Source organism: Dysidea avara, chromosome 11, assembly GCF_963678975.1.
Source record: "Dysidea avara chromosome 11, odDysAvar1.4, whole genome shotgun sequence".
Classification (NCBI taxonomy): Eukaryota; Metazoa; Porifera; class Demospongiae; order Dictyoceratida; family Dysideidae; genus Dysidea; species Dysidea avara.
Genome location: NC_089282.1, coordinates 20,367,151 through 20,387,674, shown reverse-complemented (window position 1 = coordinate 20,387,674; position 20,524 = coordinate 20,367,151). Strand labels below are relative to the sequence as shown.

General features: G+C 38.9%; 1 protein-coding gene across 2 annotated transcripts in view; it reads right to left on the bottom strand.

Moving 5' to 3' along the window:
* Positions 1–18: 18 nt before the first annotated feature.
* The window catches only part of LOC136238798 (THO complex subunit 2-like), a 25,031-nt gene continuing 4,525 nt past the window's right edge, over positions 19–20,524 (bottom strand). Inside the window, exons 9-39 of one of the 2 annotated variants that reach the window (XM_066029395.1) lie at positions 20,348–20,508; positions 19,860–19,970; positions 18,385–18,480; positions 17,926–17,994; positions 17,329–17,516; positions 16,886–17,117; positions 16,016–16,248; positions 14,984–15,068; positions 14,054–14,147; positions 13,832–13,912; positions 13,686–13,782; positions 13,513–13,630; positions 13,277–13,456; positions 12,853–13,017; positions 12,716–12,793; positions 11,957–12,048; positions 11,630–11,756; positions 7,385–7,526; positions 3,218–3,375; positions 3,111–3,171; positions 2,583–2,650; positions 2,263–2,379; positions 2,023–2,207; positions 1,895–1,973; positions 1,523–1,847; positions 1,348–1,379; positions 1,197–1,289; positions 1,024–1,143; positions 754–912; positions 424–470; positions 19–198 (exon numbers count right to left, since the gene is read on the bottom strand). In XM_066029395.1, the coding sequence (XP_065885467.1) occupies positions 141–198; positions 424–470; positions 754–912; positions 1,024–1,143; positions 1,197–1,289; positions 1,348–1,379; positions 1,523–1,847; positions 1,895–1,973; positions 2,023–2,207; positions 2,263–2,379; positions 2,583–2,650; positions 3,111–3,171; positions 3,218–3,375; positions 7,385–7,526; positions 11,630–11,756; positions 11,957–12,048; positions 12,716–12,793; positions 12,853–13,017; positions 13,277–13,456; positions 13,513–13,630; positions 13,686–13,782; positions 13,832–13,912; positions 14,054–14,147; positions 14,984–15,068; positions 16,016–16,248; positions 16,886–17,117; positions 17,329–17,516; positions 17,926–17,994; positions 18,385–18,480; positions 19,860–19,970; positions 20,348–20,508 (3,851 nt within the window). In that variant the 3' untranslated portion in view covers positions 19–140. The remainder of the gene's footprint in view (positions 199–423; positions 471–753; positions 913–1,023; positions 1,144–1,196; positions 1,290–1,347; positions 1,380–1,522; positions 1,848–1,894; positions 1,974–2,022; positions 2,208–2,262; positions 2,380–2,582; positions 2,651–3,110; positions 3,172–3,217; positions 3,376–7,384; positions 7,527–11,629; positions 11,757–11,956; positions 12,049–12,715; positions 12,794–12,852; positions 13,018–13,276; positions 13,457–13,512; positions 13,631–13,685; positions 13,783–13,831; positions 13,913–14,053; positions 14,148–14,983; positions 15,069–16,015; positions 16,249–16,885; positions 17,118–17,328; positions 17,517–17,925; positions 17,995–18,384; positions 18,481–19,859; positions 19,971–20,347; positions 20,509–20,524) is intronic. The other variant, XM_066029396.1, reaches the window with a different exon arrangement.

Below are 20,524 nucleotides of genomic sequence, written 5' to 3'. Positions count from 1 at the left end.
AATCGTTATTTCAATAAATACGGTGTATTTATAAATACAAGGCTAAATAAATATATACGTCGCGTGATAGTACAACACTGATGTACTGTCCGTACAAAATAACATCAAATATTGGTAAAAGATGACATTAGTCAAAACAATCATTTCTTTGCTGGTGCTGCTTGTGTGGGTGTGGTTGCTGGTGTAGCACTCTTTTTACTAAAACATCATGTTAAGAAATAACATATTTGTAGCCATTTACAATAACATATTTGTAGCCATTTACAATGGAACCTCTCTGTAATGGACAATTTAGCACCAAGAACTTTTGGCACTTTTTGCTGAGTTTTTTTTTTCTTTCAGGGGTAGAGCCCAAATCTATGTCCATAGTTTGGAGAAAATTATTTAGTGAGGTTCCAGTGTATTTTGCAAAGTAAAAGATACTGTTTCTTGTGTTTGTCATCTTCTTTCTCCTTACGCACAGTTGAAACCTGTAGAAGGAACAATCATGAGACACTCGGCCATCACCCCACAGCAAACACATCATTTATATCAGCAATCAATGCTAGGACATTGGCCATTTGACAGCCAGGTGGACAACAGCAAAAACAAACTATCTCTGAAAGAATGACCAACCAACTAGAGAGTTTGCAATTGAAAAAAGCAACAGTAGTCAAAGCCAAGACTCAGAACCAGGTCCCCGTTACAACATACACATGCATACAGAGATGATAAATATAGTGGTGTTCATTAATTAGAGTTATGAGTAATCACCTTCCTATTAGGAGACTCAGTGGTGGACGGAGAGTGTGACACTTTCTTGGCTGCTGCTGCTGCACCACCAGTGGTGCTGGCACTGCTGCTGCCTGCACCTACTCCTCCACTGCTTGACTCACTCTTGTTAGCTATCTTAATCACCCTCTTCTTGTCTGACTATATGAAATAAAAGTTATCAAAACTCATAGGGTAAATTTACAGCAACTATTGTACTCCTTTTTACTCAATTTTATTTGTTTGCAGAGCTGATCATGTTGGAGTGTGTACCTTAGTTGAGTCTGGTGTTTTAGGACGGGCAGGAGAATCTGATGATGAAGGACTTTCTTTCTTCTTCTTCACATCTCGAGCAACTTCAACAGTTGGTGAGTCTTTGTCTGAAGATCGTTCCTGAAACAAACCACATCATCACTGACTGCTCTATTAGAGTATATTATACTCACTCTTTTCCTGTCAGCAGATGCTTTGGTTGACTTTTCATGTTCCTTGGAGGGTGTGACCCTGGAAGTGTCCTTGGCCTTAGTAGACGTGTCATCCTACATCATCATTATATGATGTCATCACTAGCCACACTCAGTTGTGTGTAACACCAACCTTGCTCTCTTCAACTTTGCGACGTTTTGGTTCTAGAAAATGCAAAGTATGTATCAAGGCCGTGTGTATTAAAACCAGATGAGATGATCAAACATACATGTATGTTTGTTGTAAATGAAACCAAATATTACAGCCAGATGGTGTAGAATATGCTCTACATTAGTATCACTCTCACCTTGTGACTCGCTAGCAACATCTGATGTTCTCTTTGAAGGATGATCTGTCTTCGTGGGACCATTAGCTGTTGATGACTTTGTGCTTTTCTCAGTGGACCCCTTCTTCTCCTCCGACTTGCTTCCACCACCACTGGCCTTTGTGTCCGACTCTGTTGTAGCCTTAGAGTGTTCCTTCGTGTGGCTGGCCCTTGGCTTTTCCTTAGCAGCACCGTTGACAGCTCCGGCATCAGCGTCGTCACCAATCAACATCTTCTCATTGCTGTGCTCCTGTTTTGTTCGGCTACCTGACAGCTTTGTATCAGTGCTGACATTGTCATGCACAGCCTGAGGGTAGTGGTGATATCTTGATAATTGCATAGCCATTTGTCTACCTTAACTCTCTCTTCTTTATTATGATAGTCCGTCTCTGCGACAAGATTCGCTTTCTGTGCCTTCAACATCCCAGAGTAGCTGAAATAAAACACAACACTAAATTAGCCTTAGAAATATAACAGCTCACCCTGTGGCTAAAGCAAACAAGTCCGGTCGATCTTTTTTCTCTTCTTCAATAATCTTCTCCACCCTCTTGTCAAGGGCAATAGCTAGGTGTTGTACTTTAGGGTATTGTGGTAGTAGCTTAGTGAGCACTATCAAGGCATTGCGGATTTGCATGTAATCTTTAGACTCCAGGCATACAACGAGCGACTATTCATTGATAAAGAATAAAATATTTAGATCAATTAATTGTTGATAGATCAACCTTTGTTATCTTGAAGTGCCATTTGAAGCAAATGTGTCTAAAGTTCTCAAAGTCTAGATGGTTCTTGTTCGAGCTGTTTCGCATCATAGACAGAAATCCGGGTGTGTCTGCACATTCCTGTAGGGGACAGTTAGACAAAGAAGCCTATAACATACTGTCTACAACCAGCAAATACACAGTGCAAAGTAGAACCAAGAGTACATAATAATAATGTACTCTTGATACTATAGTTACTACATTCAGTGAATGGCTAGAGATTATCTCTAAACATGGCCAATTACTTTTGAAACTCAACTTGACTACACACACTCATTACTCACCTTATCATAGATGGACACTTGGCCATGCCATCTACTGATCACCTCTAATAACTCACCCAAGAACTTTCCTACACAAACAAGTCATTAGCCATTATTGTCAAATTAGCATAAGTACAGCTGACCCACAGTTATCCAAATCCCAATGGTCTCAGGAGGCAATGACAAGTGTTTATCATAAGTGAATTGTTTGGATAATAATTTGTCTGTTGTTCATTTATAACAGAAATACTCTAATAGAACATACACTTATTCTACAATGGAACCTCTCTTAATTACAGCAAAAAGTGGCCAAAAATTCTGGGTCCCAAAATGTCCGTAAAATAGACTGTAATTCACACAACATTCAAATGAGTAGTGACTTTTTAAGCATTACCAATGTGGCAGCTCAGAGATATGCTACAAATCACTCAAACAGTCAGAAACACGGACCATTGAGCATTGATGTACTCATCATTGCTACACATGTATGGGTAGCAAAATGTATTTATAATCTAATGATAGAGGTGACAATTTGATTGTGGGACTCACCATAACGTCTTGCCTCATTCTCAGTACAGCAAGCACTGGTATAAGAAATATCAGAAAATACCTAAATATTTTATATAATTACATTGTAAATACACAAAAGTCAGTACTTTGTCAAAAAAGAGTAGCGTTGAAAAGTTAGGTGTTCGATTAGTATGAAGCAGGTAGATGAACTTGGCACAGTATACAGCATCTGCCGTCGTGTACAAGCAGCGGGGGAATATGCACAGTTGGAGAAATTGTGTAATAGTGCGATTCTTTGTGACTTCTAAATGGTGAAAGATGGAGAAAACAATCTAATACCACACCATGGACATTCAAAATGTAGCAAATACATATTATGCAGTGGTGGAACCTTTTCTGCTCTGGACACCTTGAAACTGACCTTACTAGTGGGGTGTCCTGATTTTAGGGGTCTAAATGTATGTACATTAATAAAAATATTACCATGGACAAGCAGTTTCACTGTATACTAGTGTTGTTTTAGTAAGGAGTTTTAGTTTTAGCCATAGTCAGTTTTGTCAATAATTTCAGTTTTAGTAATTTTTCCTAATTCCTTTTAGTTATTGATTTAGTTATGGTTATATTCTCTGTGTTATTTTAGTTTTAGTTTTAGTTAAAAATGTAAAAATCTTTTAGTTATAGTAACATTTATAAAAACGTTTTAGTTATAGTTTTACATAAGAAAATCTTTTAGTTTTAGTTACAGTTTTAGTAATCTTTTCCAATTCTTTTTAGTTTAGATTTAGTTTTGGTAAATTATTCTGTTGTATTTTAGTTATAGATTTACTTTTAGTTATAGTTTTAGTTAAATAATACATATTTGTCTTACTAAAAGTTCAGCAAGAGTTAATAATAGTGGGAGGGAGAGTATCCAACGCTCAATAGGCCTGTGTTAAATGAGCACGTAGAGCAACCCGGATATCACCGTACTTTTTCGTATTTCTCAATGTGTTAGTGTGAAAAAAAATTTTTTTTAGCTGACTGCATGGATTCAATATTTACTCTATTGATACTACACAAGTCATACTTCTGTGGCACATGTCTATTCCGGTACGTGTATCCAATAGCCTCTTGAGTTGTGACGAGAGAAGTGAAAGACCATCTCAAGAAGAACGAAGAGAAGAGCTATTGGTGTGTCCATGAAGATTGCTGGGAGCCTTGCTGTCAACCAACATCGTCAGTAGAAGCATCTCAATGAAATGCCTGTCGTGATGTGGAGGAAGAAATATCTGTCCAAGAATCGAGTGCGCCTTCAATTGAAACGAGTGTGTGTTGTTGAAGAACCGAAGTTCATCCAGAGTTGTAGTTCTCCGGTGGATACACACTCGACAACAACAAACACTGGCAGATACTGATTGTTACCCAGCGAGACATGTACAGACGTCAAGACTCGATATCAATTCTGTGTATCAATTATTTTCAGCGGCCTCGTAAAGGCTCTTTTACTCTTTGATTTGGTTAACATGTCTGGCCAAGAAGCCATTCGTTCTACACGCTCGTTTTACACATACCTATTGAGCATTGGATACTCTCCTTCCCCACTATTATTAACTCTTGGTTTTAGTTATAGTTAACTAAACTACCATCAGGTCACAAACTATAGCATATGTGATGTTTGGATGCAACATATAGCAGTAGTTTCATTCTGTGCTTCATTCCACCTGTAGAATGTACGTAAGCTTATACGTGCAGTGGTCTGAGCAACATGGTGTTGTTTTAATAAGGAGTTTTCGTTTAGTTATATCTAATCCAAAACAGCCAAGTTGTAAAAAAGAGTGCGGCCCTCAAAAAGGCTATGGTGAAAAAAGATGTAAAATACAAGGTGGCAGCCAAGAAATGGCTGTGATGGTAGGTTAAGGGTAAAAATTTTAATAACGGCAATTCTTGGGTGAATTTGGTGCTGCTTGGTCTTGGCACCAAATTTACCTGAATTGTTGTTATTAAAATTTTTACCATTAACCATCACAACCATTTCTTGGCCGCCACCTTGGATTTCACATCTTTTTTCACCATAGACTTTTTGAGGGCCGCACTTTTTTTTTACAGCTTGGCTGTTTTGGATTAGATTTCAGTTCTTTTTGTATTTGTATACCCCAAAGCCGGCCTATGGCTGGCTTTGGGAGCTGGCTTTGGGAGCTGGCTTTGGGAGCTGGCTTTGGGAGCTGGCTTTGGGAGCTGGCTTTGGGAGCTGGCTTTGGGAGCTGGCTTTGGGAGCTGGCTTTGGGAGCTGGCTTTGGGAGCTGGCTTTGGGAGCTGGCTTTGGGAGCTGGCTTTGGGAGCTGGCTTTGGGAGCTGGCTTTGGGAGCTGGCTTTGGGAGCTGGCTTTGGGAGCTGGCTTTGGGAGCTGGCTTTGGGAGCTGGCTTTGGGAGCTGGCTTTGGGACTTTTTAAACCTATCTTTTTTTCTTTACCACAGGAAGAAGAAAAGATGAAGCAGATGTTAATACTTTAAATATTTCTAATTTTATCAGTAAAATTAATGTACAAATTATATATATAATAAGTGTATTTATGAATATTACAGAATTATCTACATGGTGGTTTCTTTGAAACTGAACACTCTACAAGGTGATTTCTTCTAGCTGATGTCTCTACAGGGTCACTTGTTTGTAGGTGAACTCTCTACATGATGGTTTCTTTGTAACTGAACTCTCTACAAGGTGACTTCTTCTAGCTGATCTTTCTACAGGGTGATGTGTTTGTAGCTGAACTCTCTACAAGGTAACTTCTTCTGTACAGGGTGAATTGTTTGTAGCTGAACTCTCTACAGATAACTTCTTCTAGCTGATCTCTCTACAGGGTGGTTTGTTTGTAGCTAAACTCTCTACAAGTGATTTGTTTGCAGCTGAACTCTCTACATGATGGTTTCTTTGTAGCTGAACTTAAGGTAACTTCTTCTAGCTGATCTCTCTACAGGGTGATTTGTTTGTAGCTGAACTATCTACAAGGTGACTTCTTCTAGCTGAACTATCTCTTTCCGTAGTTGAACTCCCTACAAGGTAACTTCTTCTAGCTGATCTATCTACAGAGTGAATTGTTTGTAGCTGAACTCTCTACAGGGTGATTTGTTTGTAGCTGATCTCTATACAGGTTACTTGTTTCTAGCTGATCTCTTGAAATTTCTTCAGGGTGACTGCTCTATTAGAGTATCTCGATCTCGCACTTGCTACACCAAGTTGGATTTCGTGTTATAACTCCGTGGCTTTAAGTCTGATTCTTCTACACCACTGAAGAGCCTTTCTAAGATGATTACTCCATCTGTACAGCGATTTTCAAAGTATTACCCCCAAGTGGTTTTTCTGGTAGGCGTGACAAGTAGTCGTTCTTTTATTAGCTAATCTCGATTGCATAATTGTTACACACTGTTGGTTTTTTCGTTGTATCTTCCTGGTTTTTAGCTCGATTTCTTTCATACCACAAAAGGTTTGAGGTTCAATAGTTAACCTATTCACCCACCAATTTTCAGCTTCTTCCCATAAGCGGTTTACCCTGTAGGCGTGACAACATATTGGTGTTATTTTTCGTGAATAATCGCTAATAACTCTTTGCCTGTTTATCGTATTCCAGCCAAATTTGGTACCGAGATGCACCGTTACCCCCCCTTCTGTGTGACAAATTTCAAGGCAATCGGATATGGCATTCGCATTTTATAGCAGTTTTTGTAAGTGTGCGAAAAGAGGAAGAAAAATAATAAGAAAAACAACAACAAAGAAACTAAGCCAATTTTTGAAGTCGCATATCTCGGGAACGCTTGAAGCGATTTCGCTCAAACTTGGTATGTGGAGTACTGATGTTGGCGGGCATGTCCACAGCAAAAATTGTCTTATTTCATCAAGGAAACACAGAACTAGGTACGAAAATTGCGTTTTTGTTCTTCCTGTCAATATACTCACAGGTGTTGCGCGCCGGTTTCTTGGGCTGCACGACACACTACCGCGTGTCTTGATTCATAGCTAGTTTCTTCAATAATTTTAGTTTTAGTTATAGTAATCCTTCTTAGTTCATTTTAGTTATAGATTTAGTTATGATTATATTGTATTTGTTGCTTTAGTTTTAGTTAATTACATGAAAATTTTTAGTTTTAGTTATAATTATCTTTCTTAATTCTTTTTAGTTTTAGATTTAGTAAATTATTCTGTTGTATTTTAGTTATAGTTTTAGTTAACTAATATATATTTGCCTTACTAAAAGTACTTTTAGTTTTAGTTATGGCTAACTAAAACAACACTACTGTATGCACACACTCACTATAGACATGTATGGTTGGTAACTCACTGGTGTTGAACCACTCATCTTGTTCACTGCTAACCCTGACCATAATCATCTTGTGGTTCTCAGTTTGTTTACGTTTCTCTTCCTTCAACTTGTCAATCACAATCTGGTGTTTCTCCTGCTCTTTCTTCTTCTTGTTTGAAGCCTGTGACATGTGGAGTACATTAACAGCAACATACACTCTATACACACAAACACACACGCATACACACAAACAAAATGAACTCTCAAGAACTAAGAACTCAACAGACATTCAATCATAGGAATAAATGAAAGGAGGATACACAGGATGAACGCCCATCTCAATTGAGGGGGAGAAGAGAGCTTACCTCTTGGATCAAAAATACTCTAATAGAGCATTCAACACTATCACTAAGGAACTCCATTATCCAAACATCTGTGTACCAGTCCAATCTCAAAAGTATTAGGATTAAAGTGATAGTTGTAACATGTAAAAAACTGATTTGCCTGATATATATACACACAAGCACAAGGGCTGGAGCCCTGAAGGTGAGTGCATATACATCAGGCAAATCAGAAGTGCCCACTTGGACTGACTCACCTCAAACGTGGGAAACTGCCGGCATGTTTTGTGAGTGTATATTGGGCCATGAGAATTTCAAGAAGCTGAATGTAAGTGTATTGACAAGCTTCAATTGTGGATGTGCAACTAAGCATAACAACATTTTAACATATTTACAAAACTAAAACCCACAATTGATCTTATAAAGTGTCATCTATATATATAAAGCTGAAAATGTCTGTCTGTCTGTCTGTCTGACGGTCACGCTGCTTACTCACCAGACTTGGCGCGAATCGACATAGTCTGTGCTGATAATGAAGCGCTCATAATCCGCCTACTCTAAGATTGTTATCACGAGTTCACGCGTACTTCCGTTCGGTCTCTACAGCGCGTAGAAGGCCAAGGTGTAGAGAAAACTTGAGCAACATTCCTTTGAAAACCACAGCACATACTGTTCAGGTGGTAGAACGCCTGACTAGCGTGCAAGAGGTCGTGGGTTCAAATCCACGTGTTGACAGATTTTTTTCTTTCTACTTAGTACCTTTTTGTGAACACCTTTTTAAAACACGACTTTTAGCTCATCATATCTTGGCATGCAAAGCACGTATCGAGGCGGGACTTCAGCGAAATTAAACGCCCATCATCTGGCAACTCGAGTGTTGTTGTAGCAAATCAATACGTGCTTTTGTTCGCTCTTTATAGGGCGTTGAAGGCACTGGTGTAGGGAAGGATCACTGAAAAGTTGAGCTACATTCCTGTCAAAACCACTGATAAACAACTGTGGCGATTTGTGCACCTCCCTTAACCCCAAGTTATTATAACCTGCCAGGGTTCAATCCCCGCCTAGGTCATAACTTTTTTTTTCACTTTTGGGACCTTTTTGATGCACCTTTTTGCTCTATCTGTTCCATGCAAGTCTTCATCTACAAACTCTTATGATCAGTTTTTCAGCACTGGCACTGAATTACCTCACATAATAGGGACTCTTATAGCACTTTTGGGACAGGGCAGACGAATTGCCAACATATTTGTCCATCTGTGTGTTGGTCCAGTGTGTTGTATTAGAGTAGGTAAAAGCTTCTTTCACCAGTATCCAGAATATCTACATCTTTGTTTTAAGCACATAGGTGTGCACTGACATGAAAAACTGTTTGTTCAGACTTACCTCAATACTGCTGTAGTAATAGGCAGCTTGCATGATTGAACAAATACTACTGTGCATCTGAAAAATGATAATACTGGAACCATGCAGATCCATAGTTTACACCGAGGAACTGCATCTGACCTGGCACAACTGTTTCACTATCCTGCTTACATGCTTTCACTCTAAATATTCATACATTACCTTATTGGTCAATTACACTGCAGGTGTTTCAAAACTGGGTTTTTGTATGGCAAGAGGTATATGTGTCACTGCAACATCAGAACTGAAAGTGCATAGGACAAGTTCTGAACTTTTGCTTGCCATGCAGTAACTATAACTGCAAATTGTGTTGACTTTAAATTATGCTCAAGTTCATTTCTCTTTATGACAGTCGGTAAGGTAAACATCAAAATGTAGAAACTGAAACTGTAGCGTTTGTACACAACCTGTATGTAATGTAGGGTATACTGTATACAATTGCCTTAGCTCACATGTAGTTTAACTAATTAGCTAGCCTTGCATGCATGCTTCACTATAAATTATTATGTACTGCATAAGGATCACATACTTTAAAGCACTATCGACATACATGCTACACAGCAAATATAGGACACTAATATTTATGCTTAGTTCCCAATATATTAATTATTGTTGCATTAGTTCTCATGTAAAGCAGCAAAGGTTTCGTTTGTTCTATACAGCACGTTGAAGTCACTGGTAGGGAAGATGCACTGAATAATTAAACTACATTCCTGTCAAAACCACAAACAATAAACTTTAGTGTTTTGCATCATTAATGACATAAGAAAACCTCATGCTCTTTAAAAAATGTGACATCACCATGTACCCTACATAGCTACATTAGCAGTGCTGGTGTTTAATGTTTAGTCCCTCTTCGTGGCATTAAAATGTTTAATGTGGAGATGGTCCTGCACATAGGGCAGGTACCAATGCTAGTATATTATAAAACACAGTTTCGTTAAAGAAATTTAATTTCTGGAAATGTCTGGAATGCTCCATTTCTCATTAATACATCCCTAAGCACTGATAGCAGTGCTATATGGCATTTATACACCTTCTCTTCCTTTTGAAGTGAGGTGTTTAAGTGTTATATACAGTATATTGTATTTACTTGTTTAAATGCCATTCGAGTGGTACAATGATCAGTTTTAAAAATAAGGGCTTCCAACATCGTTTTTGAGCATTGAGTGATGGTCAAATTCGAATAGTTGCCACATCAATAGGTCTTTTCGTTTAACTAACCAAAATATGTCATTAGTATTAATCACTTCCTTCACTTTTCCAGAGTGTGATGTTGCTAACCACAACTCACAGTTCCCACCGACTCCTGTACAAATACATTATTTTTAAAAGCTGAAACTTTTTGATACTACCGCATATGCATCCCAAGTTTCTTTACATGTTAGATGTGGTCTTCCTCTCTCAAGAAACTTGCTTTACAACAACCCGTCTTCGAGTTACAGAAGTTGCATAAACGGCTGTCCATGTATTTAATCACTTCGTTTAGCGCTGTAGTTGAAGCCACTGGTGATAATTCTAGTGCTAATGATAGTTCACCACCGTTCTCACCACTAGCAGCCATTCAAGCCAAGTTAAGGATAGCAACAACAGAGAATAGTGGTCTTATAGTGAACGACATACCTGGAGCAATAGTGAAGGTGCTGTTTGACTGGTGTACTGTTCCCAAACTTTGATGGCAGCTATTGTATAGAGAAACCAATGTATTAGAGAGGCTAATAGAAAGTAAAAATAGCTGGCAGTGATGCTAGGAATCCACGCACTGTTGGGAATTTATCTGACGCTATTGTAGCTCTTGGATAGCTTGTGAGTGCCATGCTGTTGATCTAGGCTACATCACTGGGCTACTTGTATACAGTACTCTCCTATCATGCTATTTCAGTGAATGATACAGGACTAGAATGCACCTAATATGGCAACAAAGCTAAGACGGCTTCAACTTGATAGTCTCACTAATTACTCACAAATTAGCACTGAAAGTAATAATCCACCACTTGCCAATGCTTACACATATACGGCAGCTGCACTGCTACAAACATCGCCAATATCAATGGTAATGTATTAGTTATTGAAGGCAACATGGCACTCCGGAAGCTACATCATAGACCAATTATGTCATCAGTCTAACCACAACATTCCACTGCCTTAAAACGAAAAGGCCTATTTTTAGAACTACAGTAAAAAAAATGCCATAGGTAAATATAAAAAGAAGCTTATTGTTTACAGATCTCTGTTCTACTACTCTAATAGAACATACACTTACACTAATACAATGTACACCAATTGACAAAATACTCTCTAATAGAACAGTCACCTTCTTGACGAGCCATTACTACATGCAAGTGGACAACTTTACCCTAGTTAGCACTACAAAACCCTTTTCCCAAAAGCTTTCAATACTTGCTTGTTTCTACACTTCTGCTAGGAAACTCTATATCATACAGTAGCCCAGTATATCAATATATGAACTGAAACATACATTGAACAATGAATGGTCCAAAATTCCACATATCAAGCACAAAGACATCAGTGCATTCCTTACCATGTCACAGCCATCATCCAGGGCTTTGATGGCTTGTTCCAGTTTGCCAACCTCCTCCTCATATCTGGTAGCTGGCACATAGAGATCATAGAGCGAGAGAGACCAGAATGTGGTGTAGAGCTTGATGCTATGGACACACATGGATGAGATAACTCAAGAGTACTGAATACAATGTACAGTGGAATCTCCTAATAAGGACACCTATACCTAATAGAGTGCACAGTAACAGTACAGAAATATTCTAGGTCAGTTTTCCATTTGGATGTAATACAGGTCTAGATAACCAAGGATACCCTTCAACTTAATGGGTGTTACAGCTGCACTCACTTAATGTCTTCCCAGATCTTGTTGGAGTGTAACATACAAGCTGTCTTCAGTATTGGCTCCATTACATCCTTCACAGCAGCCAGGTAGTTTGCCTGTTAATACAATATGCAACCAGTGTACAGTGTACATGTTTAAACTGCTACTAAATAAGTATTACATGGCCTCATAACATAGAAACTTACACATCATTTTGACACAATGGTCATACAGAGTGGTGCATGATTTATAATCACAGGCCAAATTAGTACATGATTACACAGTACAAGTGTGATAAAGTGTGTGTGTGTGTGTGTGTGTGTGTTGTGTGTGTGTGTGTGTGTGTGTGTGTGTGTGTGTGTGTGTGTGTGTGTGTGTGTGTGTGTGTGTGTGTGTGTGTGTGTGTGTGTGTGTGTGTGTGTGTGTGTGTGTGTGTGTGTGTGTGTGTGTGTGTGTGTGTGTGTGTGTGTGTGGTGTTGTGTTGTGTGTCCCCATTTCTGTGAGTGTTGCGCAAAAATCATCATGCACAAGTGAAACAATCCCACATCCTTTGTGGCATATATATACAAGAACACACAAAAATATTATTCCACTTAACATAACACCTACATAAAGTCATTCCATTACTACACCACAACAGCCATTACACCAACACACTAACATATTCACTGTCATGAATGACATTGATACACTAAGATCACTGCTACAAGTATGTACATGACATGGGATGACCTTGCAGAGGAAGGAAATAGCTTGGCCCACAGAACATTTTTGCAGCATTACCTGTTGCTTTACGCTCTTAGATTTTTTATCTCCCTTTTCACCATCGCTTGATGACTTCTCAAGAGCCACAAACTTGGTCTGTTAAAGACACAAACTGGTAAGATAAGGTATAGCTTTTGGATCCTACTATCGCTTACATTGATTGCATTCGCTATGACTGGTCGTAGCAGGAAGAAAGCGATGTCTGCAGGTATGTGGTACTCAGAGTGAAGTACATCCAGGGAAGGTAACCGTTGACTGTATTCCTCAGAGCTGAAATGGCTTGACAAGAATCCTCCAAATTGGATCAAAGTATCCATACACTGTAAGAAACATACAACTCAGCTGATATTCCTCCTACCCATGCCATGAACTATTTTAATTTGGAGACACATTAAAATTACACAATTATGTCCAACTTGGCCTCATAACTGAAAATATATGCATCATTCTGACACAATGGCCAATAAGAGTGGTGCATGATTTGTAATCACAGGCCAAATCAGCACATAATTAAATAATTCCAGTCATAAATACAGTCAAATAAACATAATTACAGTTAGACATACAGCAGTGCCTTACATGATCGTATAGCTGTCCGGCAAGTTTCAAATGTTGATCACTTCCTTCACGGAAAATAATGCTATCCCGTTGTTGTCCCATCAACAAGCAAAGAGGAATACCAAGCTGTGATCCCACTAATGTATCACGCAGTCTTTGTGAAGACTTCTTGACATTACGCACTTGAGAAAAATAGGCTCCCTAAAAAAGAAATGCACACAAGTTTAAAAAACAGAATGGGCATGATACATATATACCTCTGCTTTGAGAAGTTCCCCTCCAGCTAATGCCTCCAACTGAGACAACGTCATATCTTCTGAAGTCTCTACTCCCGACATCTTCTGCACAACTTCTTTCAAGACCAGCAAATCAAAACTTGTACACAAAACAAATAATTCAATACACAACATGTTGTTACATAAATGAGTACCTCTTGCCATTTTTCAGTTGGTTAATAACATATTGTATCAACCCTGTTAATTCTATGTTGTATTTCTTGAAAACAGTACCACAAAAATTAGCCAAGCCTGTAAGAGGGAGACATGCAAACCTTAATACAGAAAATGATTTGTCTACCTTGTAGCCACTGGGATATGTTAGTGTCCTCGTGTTTCAGCCGCTCCTTTAAGGGGTTGCCCAGTGCCTCAATAATGCAATCTACACAATCATCAGTTAAGGAACTCCCAGAAAGGCTTAAACCATCACACTTTCAACCTTGCTACTAAGAACAATGCAAACATTGTGTATAAATAGAAGTAGTCATTGCATTCCAACGTTTGATATAGGTTGTAAGGATACAAGAGAGAATATCATAGCCCAGAGGGGATAAGTACTTCAGGGCATCCACCACTGGAACAATCAGATTGTCGTATGTCTGAATTTGTGATAACACCTGAAGTGCAATGAAAATGTGTCAATACATTAAACGCACAGTACAGTTGATAATTGGCTGTTTTCGAAACATTTTTAATCATGGCTTCCCCATTGAAAAAATGTTTAGTAAATTTGTCTGAAATAGGATGGAAACTGCCAATGGCTAACATATGTAAGTTTTTGAAAGGGTAGATAAGTTTACATTGTGCATGCATGCGAGGATCAAAGTGCTGTGCCCAAGTGTGCTGTGATAACTAACTTATCACCGCAGAGCATGGGAAGTGTCTTAGTTATCACTCTCATACTGGGATAAAACTATACTGGTAACTCAAAAACACGTTGGTCCTACTACAACCCACAGACCAATCGAGCCCTTACTCCATTTCAAGGTATCAATGAATACACTTACAACACAACTTATTACAGAGAAAAAGAACCAACAATCAGTTCAGAGAAACAGGAAGGAGGGAGGGGAAAAGGAAGTACCCACAGATCACTGGATTTTAACTGCAAATTTCATAACAAGTTACACTAATGACATGGTCACTGGCGCTCTAATGACTATAAAATTATTAGGGTGTAGCAAAGAAGCCTCATCTATGCCTATTTCCCACACACCAGTTAGTACAAGCAAATTAGAGTAAAGGAGCCATTTGATCCCACAAACTTCGATATATGAAATCACACATAGACGCATTACTGGTGTAAACCACTCAACTGACAATAACATGTCAGTGTTTTGAATAACAACTGCAGCCAAATAATTTAGTTCAGTAGGGTCACTGAGGTGATGGTAAACTCATACCAAAAATAGTAGTGTGTGTGTTCGTTTGTGTGTGCGTACGAACAACTTACACAATCAAACACTATTCCTGGATTACTGTGGGACAGTTTTCCTAAATGACGTCCAGATGGTTTGACATTCTCCTTAGTCAAACGCCTACACAACAATACCATTCACACAACATGAACCTCAACAGATTAAACAGAACAGAAAGGTATTTCTTGTAGGCATGTAGGAATTGAGGAAATCAAATAAGGATGAGTGCCACAAACTGATATTCCAAATCCTGTCTAAGCAGGAACCTGAACTGACAGGTCTCCATATAAACATTCTGAAACAGACTACTGAAAATGATATTGGTTGTTACAACAATGTTTTCACTGCATACCCTTCAGTGAAAATGAGTCATTGTATGGTACAGATGTCAGGAGAATTAAGATATATATGCCACTAAATGGAGTGGACAACTATGATAAAACAGGTTGGGTAACTAACAAAATAAAACAGGTTGGGTAACTAACAAAATAAAACAGGTTGGGTAACTAACAAAATAAAACAGGTTGGGTAACTAACAAAATAAAACAGGTTGGGTAACTAACAAAATAAAACAGGTTGGGTAACTAACAAAATAAAACAGGTTGGGTAACTAATAAAACACAGTCGATGATCTGGTCAAACTAGTAGTATTTGCTATAGAGCTATAAACAGGTTTTCCAGAAGCTAAACAGGTTCTCCTAGAGGCTTCAAACGTTAGGTTTATAAGGCAGCAGTATCCACCTACATATCTAAACAAGTTCTTCCAGTTTATCTGTACATGAATGCCCATAGTAGGAATATACCACCCAGAAGGGATATTGCACACATGTTATTAGACTACAGGCAGCTGGTGTACAAAGCGAAAGCAAGGTAAACAAGAAATGATGTAACTTCCCATAACATTTCTAGGAAAGAGACATGACCTAGTGTGCTTGTGGTACAGACATTTGCTGTAATGTGCTATCATGCAACAATCATGCAGTATTGGAAAGAAGCCTTCAAGTGTCATTTAGACCCTTTGGTGTCTGACTAAATTTAGCTTGTGTTGCAAACAGAAGCATACTTACTTCATTATGTACTTTGCCCTGTTGATGGTTACGGCTTTGGCAAACAATAGCGAAGGATAGAGTTCGTAGGAATGATTCTTCCACTGTCCATAGAGCTGGTAGCGTACCTCGTACGGTAGTTGCTTAATCATACCCCAGACCTCTTCAGCCATGCCACAGTTACACTGTAGCAGTGACAAAGATGGTAAAATGGTCTCTGACAGCAGAGTGATGAATCGTCTGAATAATGTATCCTGCAAACAAACCATAACAGTGACAGGTTGAAAATAAAAGAGGAAGCATCCTCCAAAATGACACATACTCAATACAGAACACCTACTACATGTATGTAAAGATATTATTATAAACAACAGAACTGTTATGTGTAACAGAAGCCAACAGGAAGAGTAAAACTGTACTGTTCAAGCTTTGTATAAATAAACATCTGTATGCACACACACATGCCCAAATGTGTATACACTAACACTCATTTGCATACCCACACAATCACCAAGCACACACACACGCGCACACATACACACACAAACAAACTAACAAACAAACAAAGCAAAGCAAAGCTACTACATATGACTGAAACATTCAATCACTACTCTGTTGAGTACAAGTCAGCACAGGAGAATCCTCCTAGGGCAGGACTACTGTACCATGTCTCATGACTCACGGGTGAAGGTGTGCTGTGGGCACTCAAAGTCATACCTGAAGTTCACTGTTGTGATTGTGTGAGAAATGGACAGTTACCATTTGCTTACCAGTTAACACCACTACATACACACAAACGGACCAACACATTACATAACACAAACACGTGTGCGCGCACACACACACACACACACACACACACACACACACACACACACACACTACACGTACAACAGTAGGGGAGTCTTGTTGCAGAGTACTAGACGCAGTGCTATAGTAATCCTTGAAGAAGGCTCGTCCAATCCTCACCACCTTAGCTAACAGGATAGGATCCTGGCTCATAAGTGGACCCAGGGTGTACATAATATCCATCAGATCACAAGTAATGTCAAGGAACTTTGAACAATGAGTGGTCTTGACATCTACCAGTAATGTCTTGCCTTTAGCAGCTCGTGGAGCTATGCTGTGGATGAAGAATACAAAATCAAATTCAGTGTTAAGTAGGTGCATTCATTACTACTAAGAAGTTACCAAGTTACTTAATTAGAACAGACAATTAAGGTGATCTAATATATATTTTATTTCATTGCCAGATTTAGACACTTTTAACAGACCTCTAATTCAAATACATAAGAAAACAGTAATCATGCATTTAGCATTTCAAGATGGCGTACCTGCGATAAAGTGGTTCCAATGTGATATGCAGCACATCTGTGATGGCGGACACAACAGCCGGACACATTTGGGTGTAGTGTGTGGGTAAATGTCCGACTAGCAACTTTGCACTCGACCAGCATCCTTGACGGATTAATGCCTCACACAACCCAAGTTTCTGGTTAGAGGAAAGCTCGTAGTCTGGACGCTGTGAAGCACAAAGAACAAGTATTACAATGGCACAACAATATATTTCTTTGTTGCAAGTTGCAAAGCTAACTTTTTTCCGGTCCGTAATGAAAATACGGGTACGTATTGTAAAGCCATTAGAATGATGCGACTAGCAAAAACATCAACAGTACCAGGTGCCTCTCACATGTTCTAATCAGATTTTCATTTCCTCTTAAAATCCCTCTCTACTTGGTCCTTTTAAAAAGTACATACCACAGGTACCTGGTTGTATGGAAACACTTCATCATAATGCAAACGTTTATATAAAAGCTACAACATAATCATCTTTCAGACAGTAGACAGACTGACAGTCCACCCTACACTAACTCATTGCCCAGCCTAGGACCACAGTCAACATGTCCATAACCAGCACACCACAAACTTACTGATTCGAGGTCAATGCTTTGGCTAATACCATCACTGATAGCATGTTGTTTGTCTTCACTGCTTCTCTCCTGATAGGTAGACAAGATGGGATAATTGGCACATATAATACAGTAAACACACGCTCGCACACTATATATACAAAGTAAAAAAAATCAAAAACTTCTGCTGTTGTACACATGATCATGTCTATGTAGTGATACACTGGGCCACTAAAGCCTTACCCAAACCTCACCAGTTATGTGATACATAGACAGTTAGTATTTGCTTCCCTAGTTTACACCAGGTCCTATTTAAACATCTGGATAGAATGGAGCAATGTTGGCGTAGTTTCTTGCTCAAGCAAAACAACAACAGGAACGGGGCAACATTGAGCATCAAAACCTGGACCCAGCCAGTACTCCTTAACTGCTTAACTCACTACAGTACATACGCCCGCACATCACGGTACATACACTTACAGCTAATGATATGGAATTGATTTTCCGAGCTTTAGTCTTAGTATCATCAATGAAACTCTGATTCTTGCCAGCTATCAAATCATCAGAAGGTAGTAACTAGACACAAAAGAAGCACTGATCAAACAGTAGTTCAGATCTCACCAGCACAAAGCACACTCAACATAATCCCTTGTTTAGTGTGCTATGATAGCAAACTACCACAGCACATGTTATTGTTGTGCCTGCAATGTTGCAAGTGGTAAAAGGATTGATTCTACAAAATTTTATTGTCAGACACAAGAACCATGGACTTCTTAAGAGTGACTTGTCGCTTCAATTTTGAGTCATCTCTTAATAAGACATTGTTATTGCAGCCATGTAAATCAGTCTCAAAGATGTATTTATCACCTCAGTAAAAAAAAAACCACCTCATTATAGTGACCATCTCAATGACCTCATTACTAAGATCGAATTCATTTTTTGTTATCATACAGTACGATAGTACTGTATAGTAGGAATCACAAAGGAGTAGGCGTGGCCCACGAAATAACATCACCCAAAAACCCTACATTTTCCTTGATGATGAGGCAGTATTGGTTAGGTAAAACTAAGCCCAAACAAGCTTTCAGATCGACCCGAAACGCTTTCAACAAGTTGCTATGGAATTTAAAAATATATATAATTATTTAACAGAATTTTCTACTGACTGGCTGCATGAGTAAGTGACTGATACCTTCAGACAAACTTGATAACAGCTAAGGTTACAGGCTTTACTTTTTCACTGTTCAACATCAATTCGGCCCGAGAGGTGCCTTTTGGCACACCGCAGTACGTACAATGCATTCTTCATGGACTTACCAGTGTCCTCCTTTGTGTCCCATTCATCTTTGCTGACAACGAAGTGGTGATAGCTTCCCTTTGTAACAAAAATTGTCCGTATTTTTCATAGTGGCTGTTTTGATTGCAGAGGTGTTTTTCGAACAGTTCTCGATCCGTACTGCTGTGTAACGGGTTGAACACAGCTGACAACAAAGCATAATGGATATTTCACTTTTCAGACAATAATTGATATGGATGGGGCGCGCAGCGCCATTTCAGATGCGGTATACGTGGGTTCACCAGTCATAATAATATTTACAAAAAAAAGTTAACAAACAAGTACACAGAAAAATTTGGAATTTTTCAACTAGAGTAGGGACCATAGCACATCGATAAAAAGTACTGAAACAAGCTGGAGTAGTGCACACTTTTAAATCACAGTAAAACAATAAGAAGTGTTAGATCCCTAGCTGTGCTCAAGATACCATACTGGAAATGCACAGTAGGGATATAACACTTCTTATTGTTTTACTGTGTATATCGTGCACTACTCCAACTTGTTTCAGTACTTTTTATCGATGTGCTATGGTCCCTACTCTAGTTGAAAATTCTAAAATTTTCTGTGTACTTATCATTAAGAGAGGTTCCACTGAAAAGCAAAAAAGGGGGTGACTTACATGAGAATAAAGTTGTTCCAGTGATACCAGACCATCCTGTAGCAGCACAGCTGCTAGACGGTAGAGACTACAAGGTGTCCCAGTACAGGTGGTTACTCCATCTTGAGTGGCCTGGTGGTGAGAGGGATAACATTTATAAAAATACAATATCTGTATAACAAAATGAGTTCTTGGTAAGTAATTGGTTTCCTGAAATCTTTTATTATAAAATAACCATCCATTAGTGTGTGTACCTCCTACCTGACCATTGAGGCATGGTGGTAGGGGACTATTCCACAGTAGTAAATACCTGGGGATTATTGAGATGTGGTTGATCAAAGTATAGTTGGTTATTTAAAGTGAAGTATGTTTGTGTACAACTGTGCACATCACACACTACAAAGACACACACACTTCTTACACGCACATGCATGCACACACTCACGCACGCACCCACGCATGAACATACACCACATACACACTGAAGACATTACACACATCCACACTACCTGGTAAAAGTGAAATTTGTTGCCTAAAATATGTGTAAAGGTTTGTGGATCTGCTGGATAACACTTGAGCAAAGCCAGAAAGAAGCTGCTGTCTTCTATCATGGACTCAAATGCATCCAATATTACATCTAGTACCCGGTTGGGGTCCAAATTGAAATGTCCTGTAACAGAGAGCAA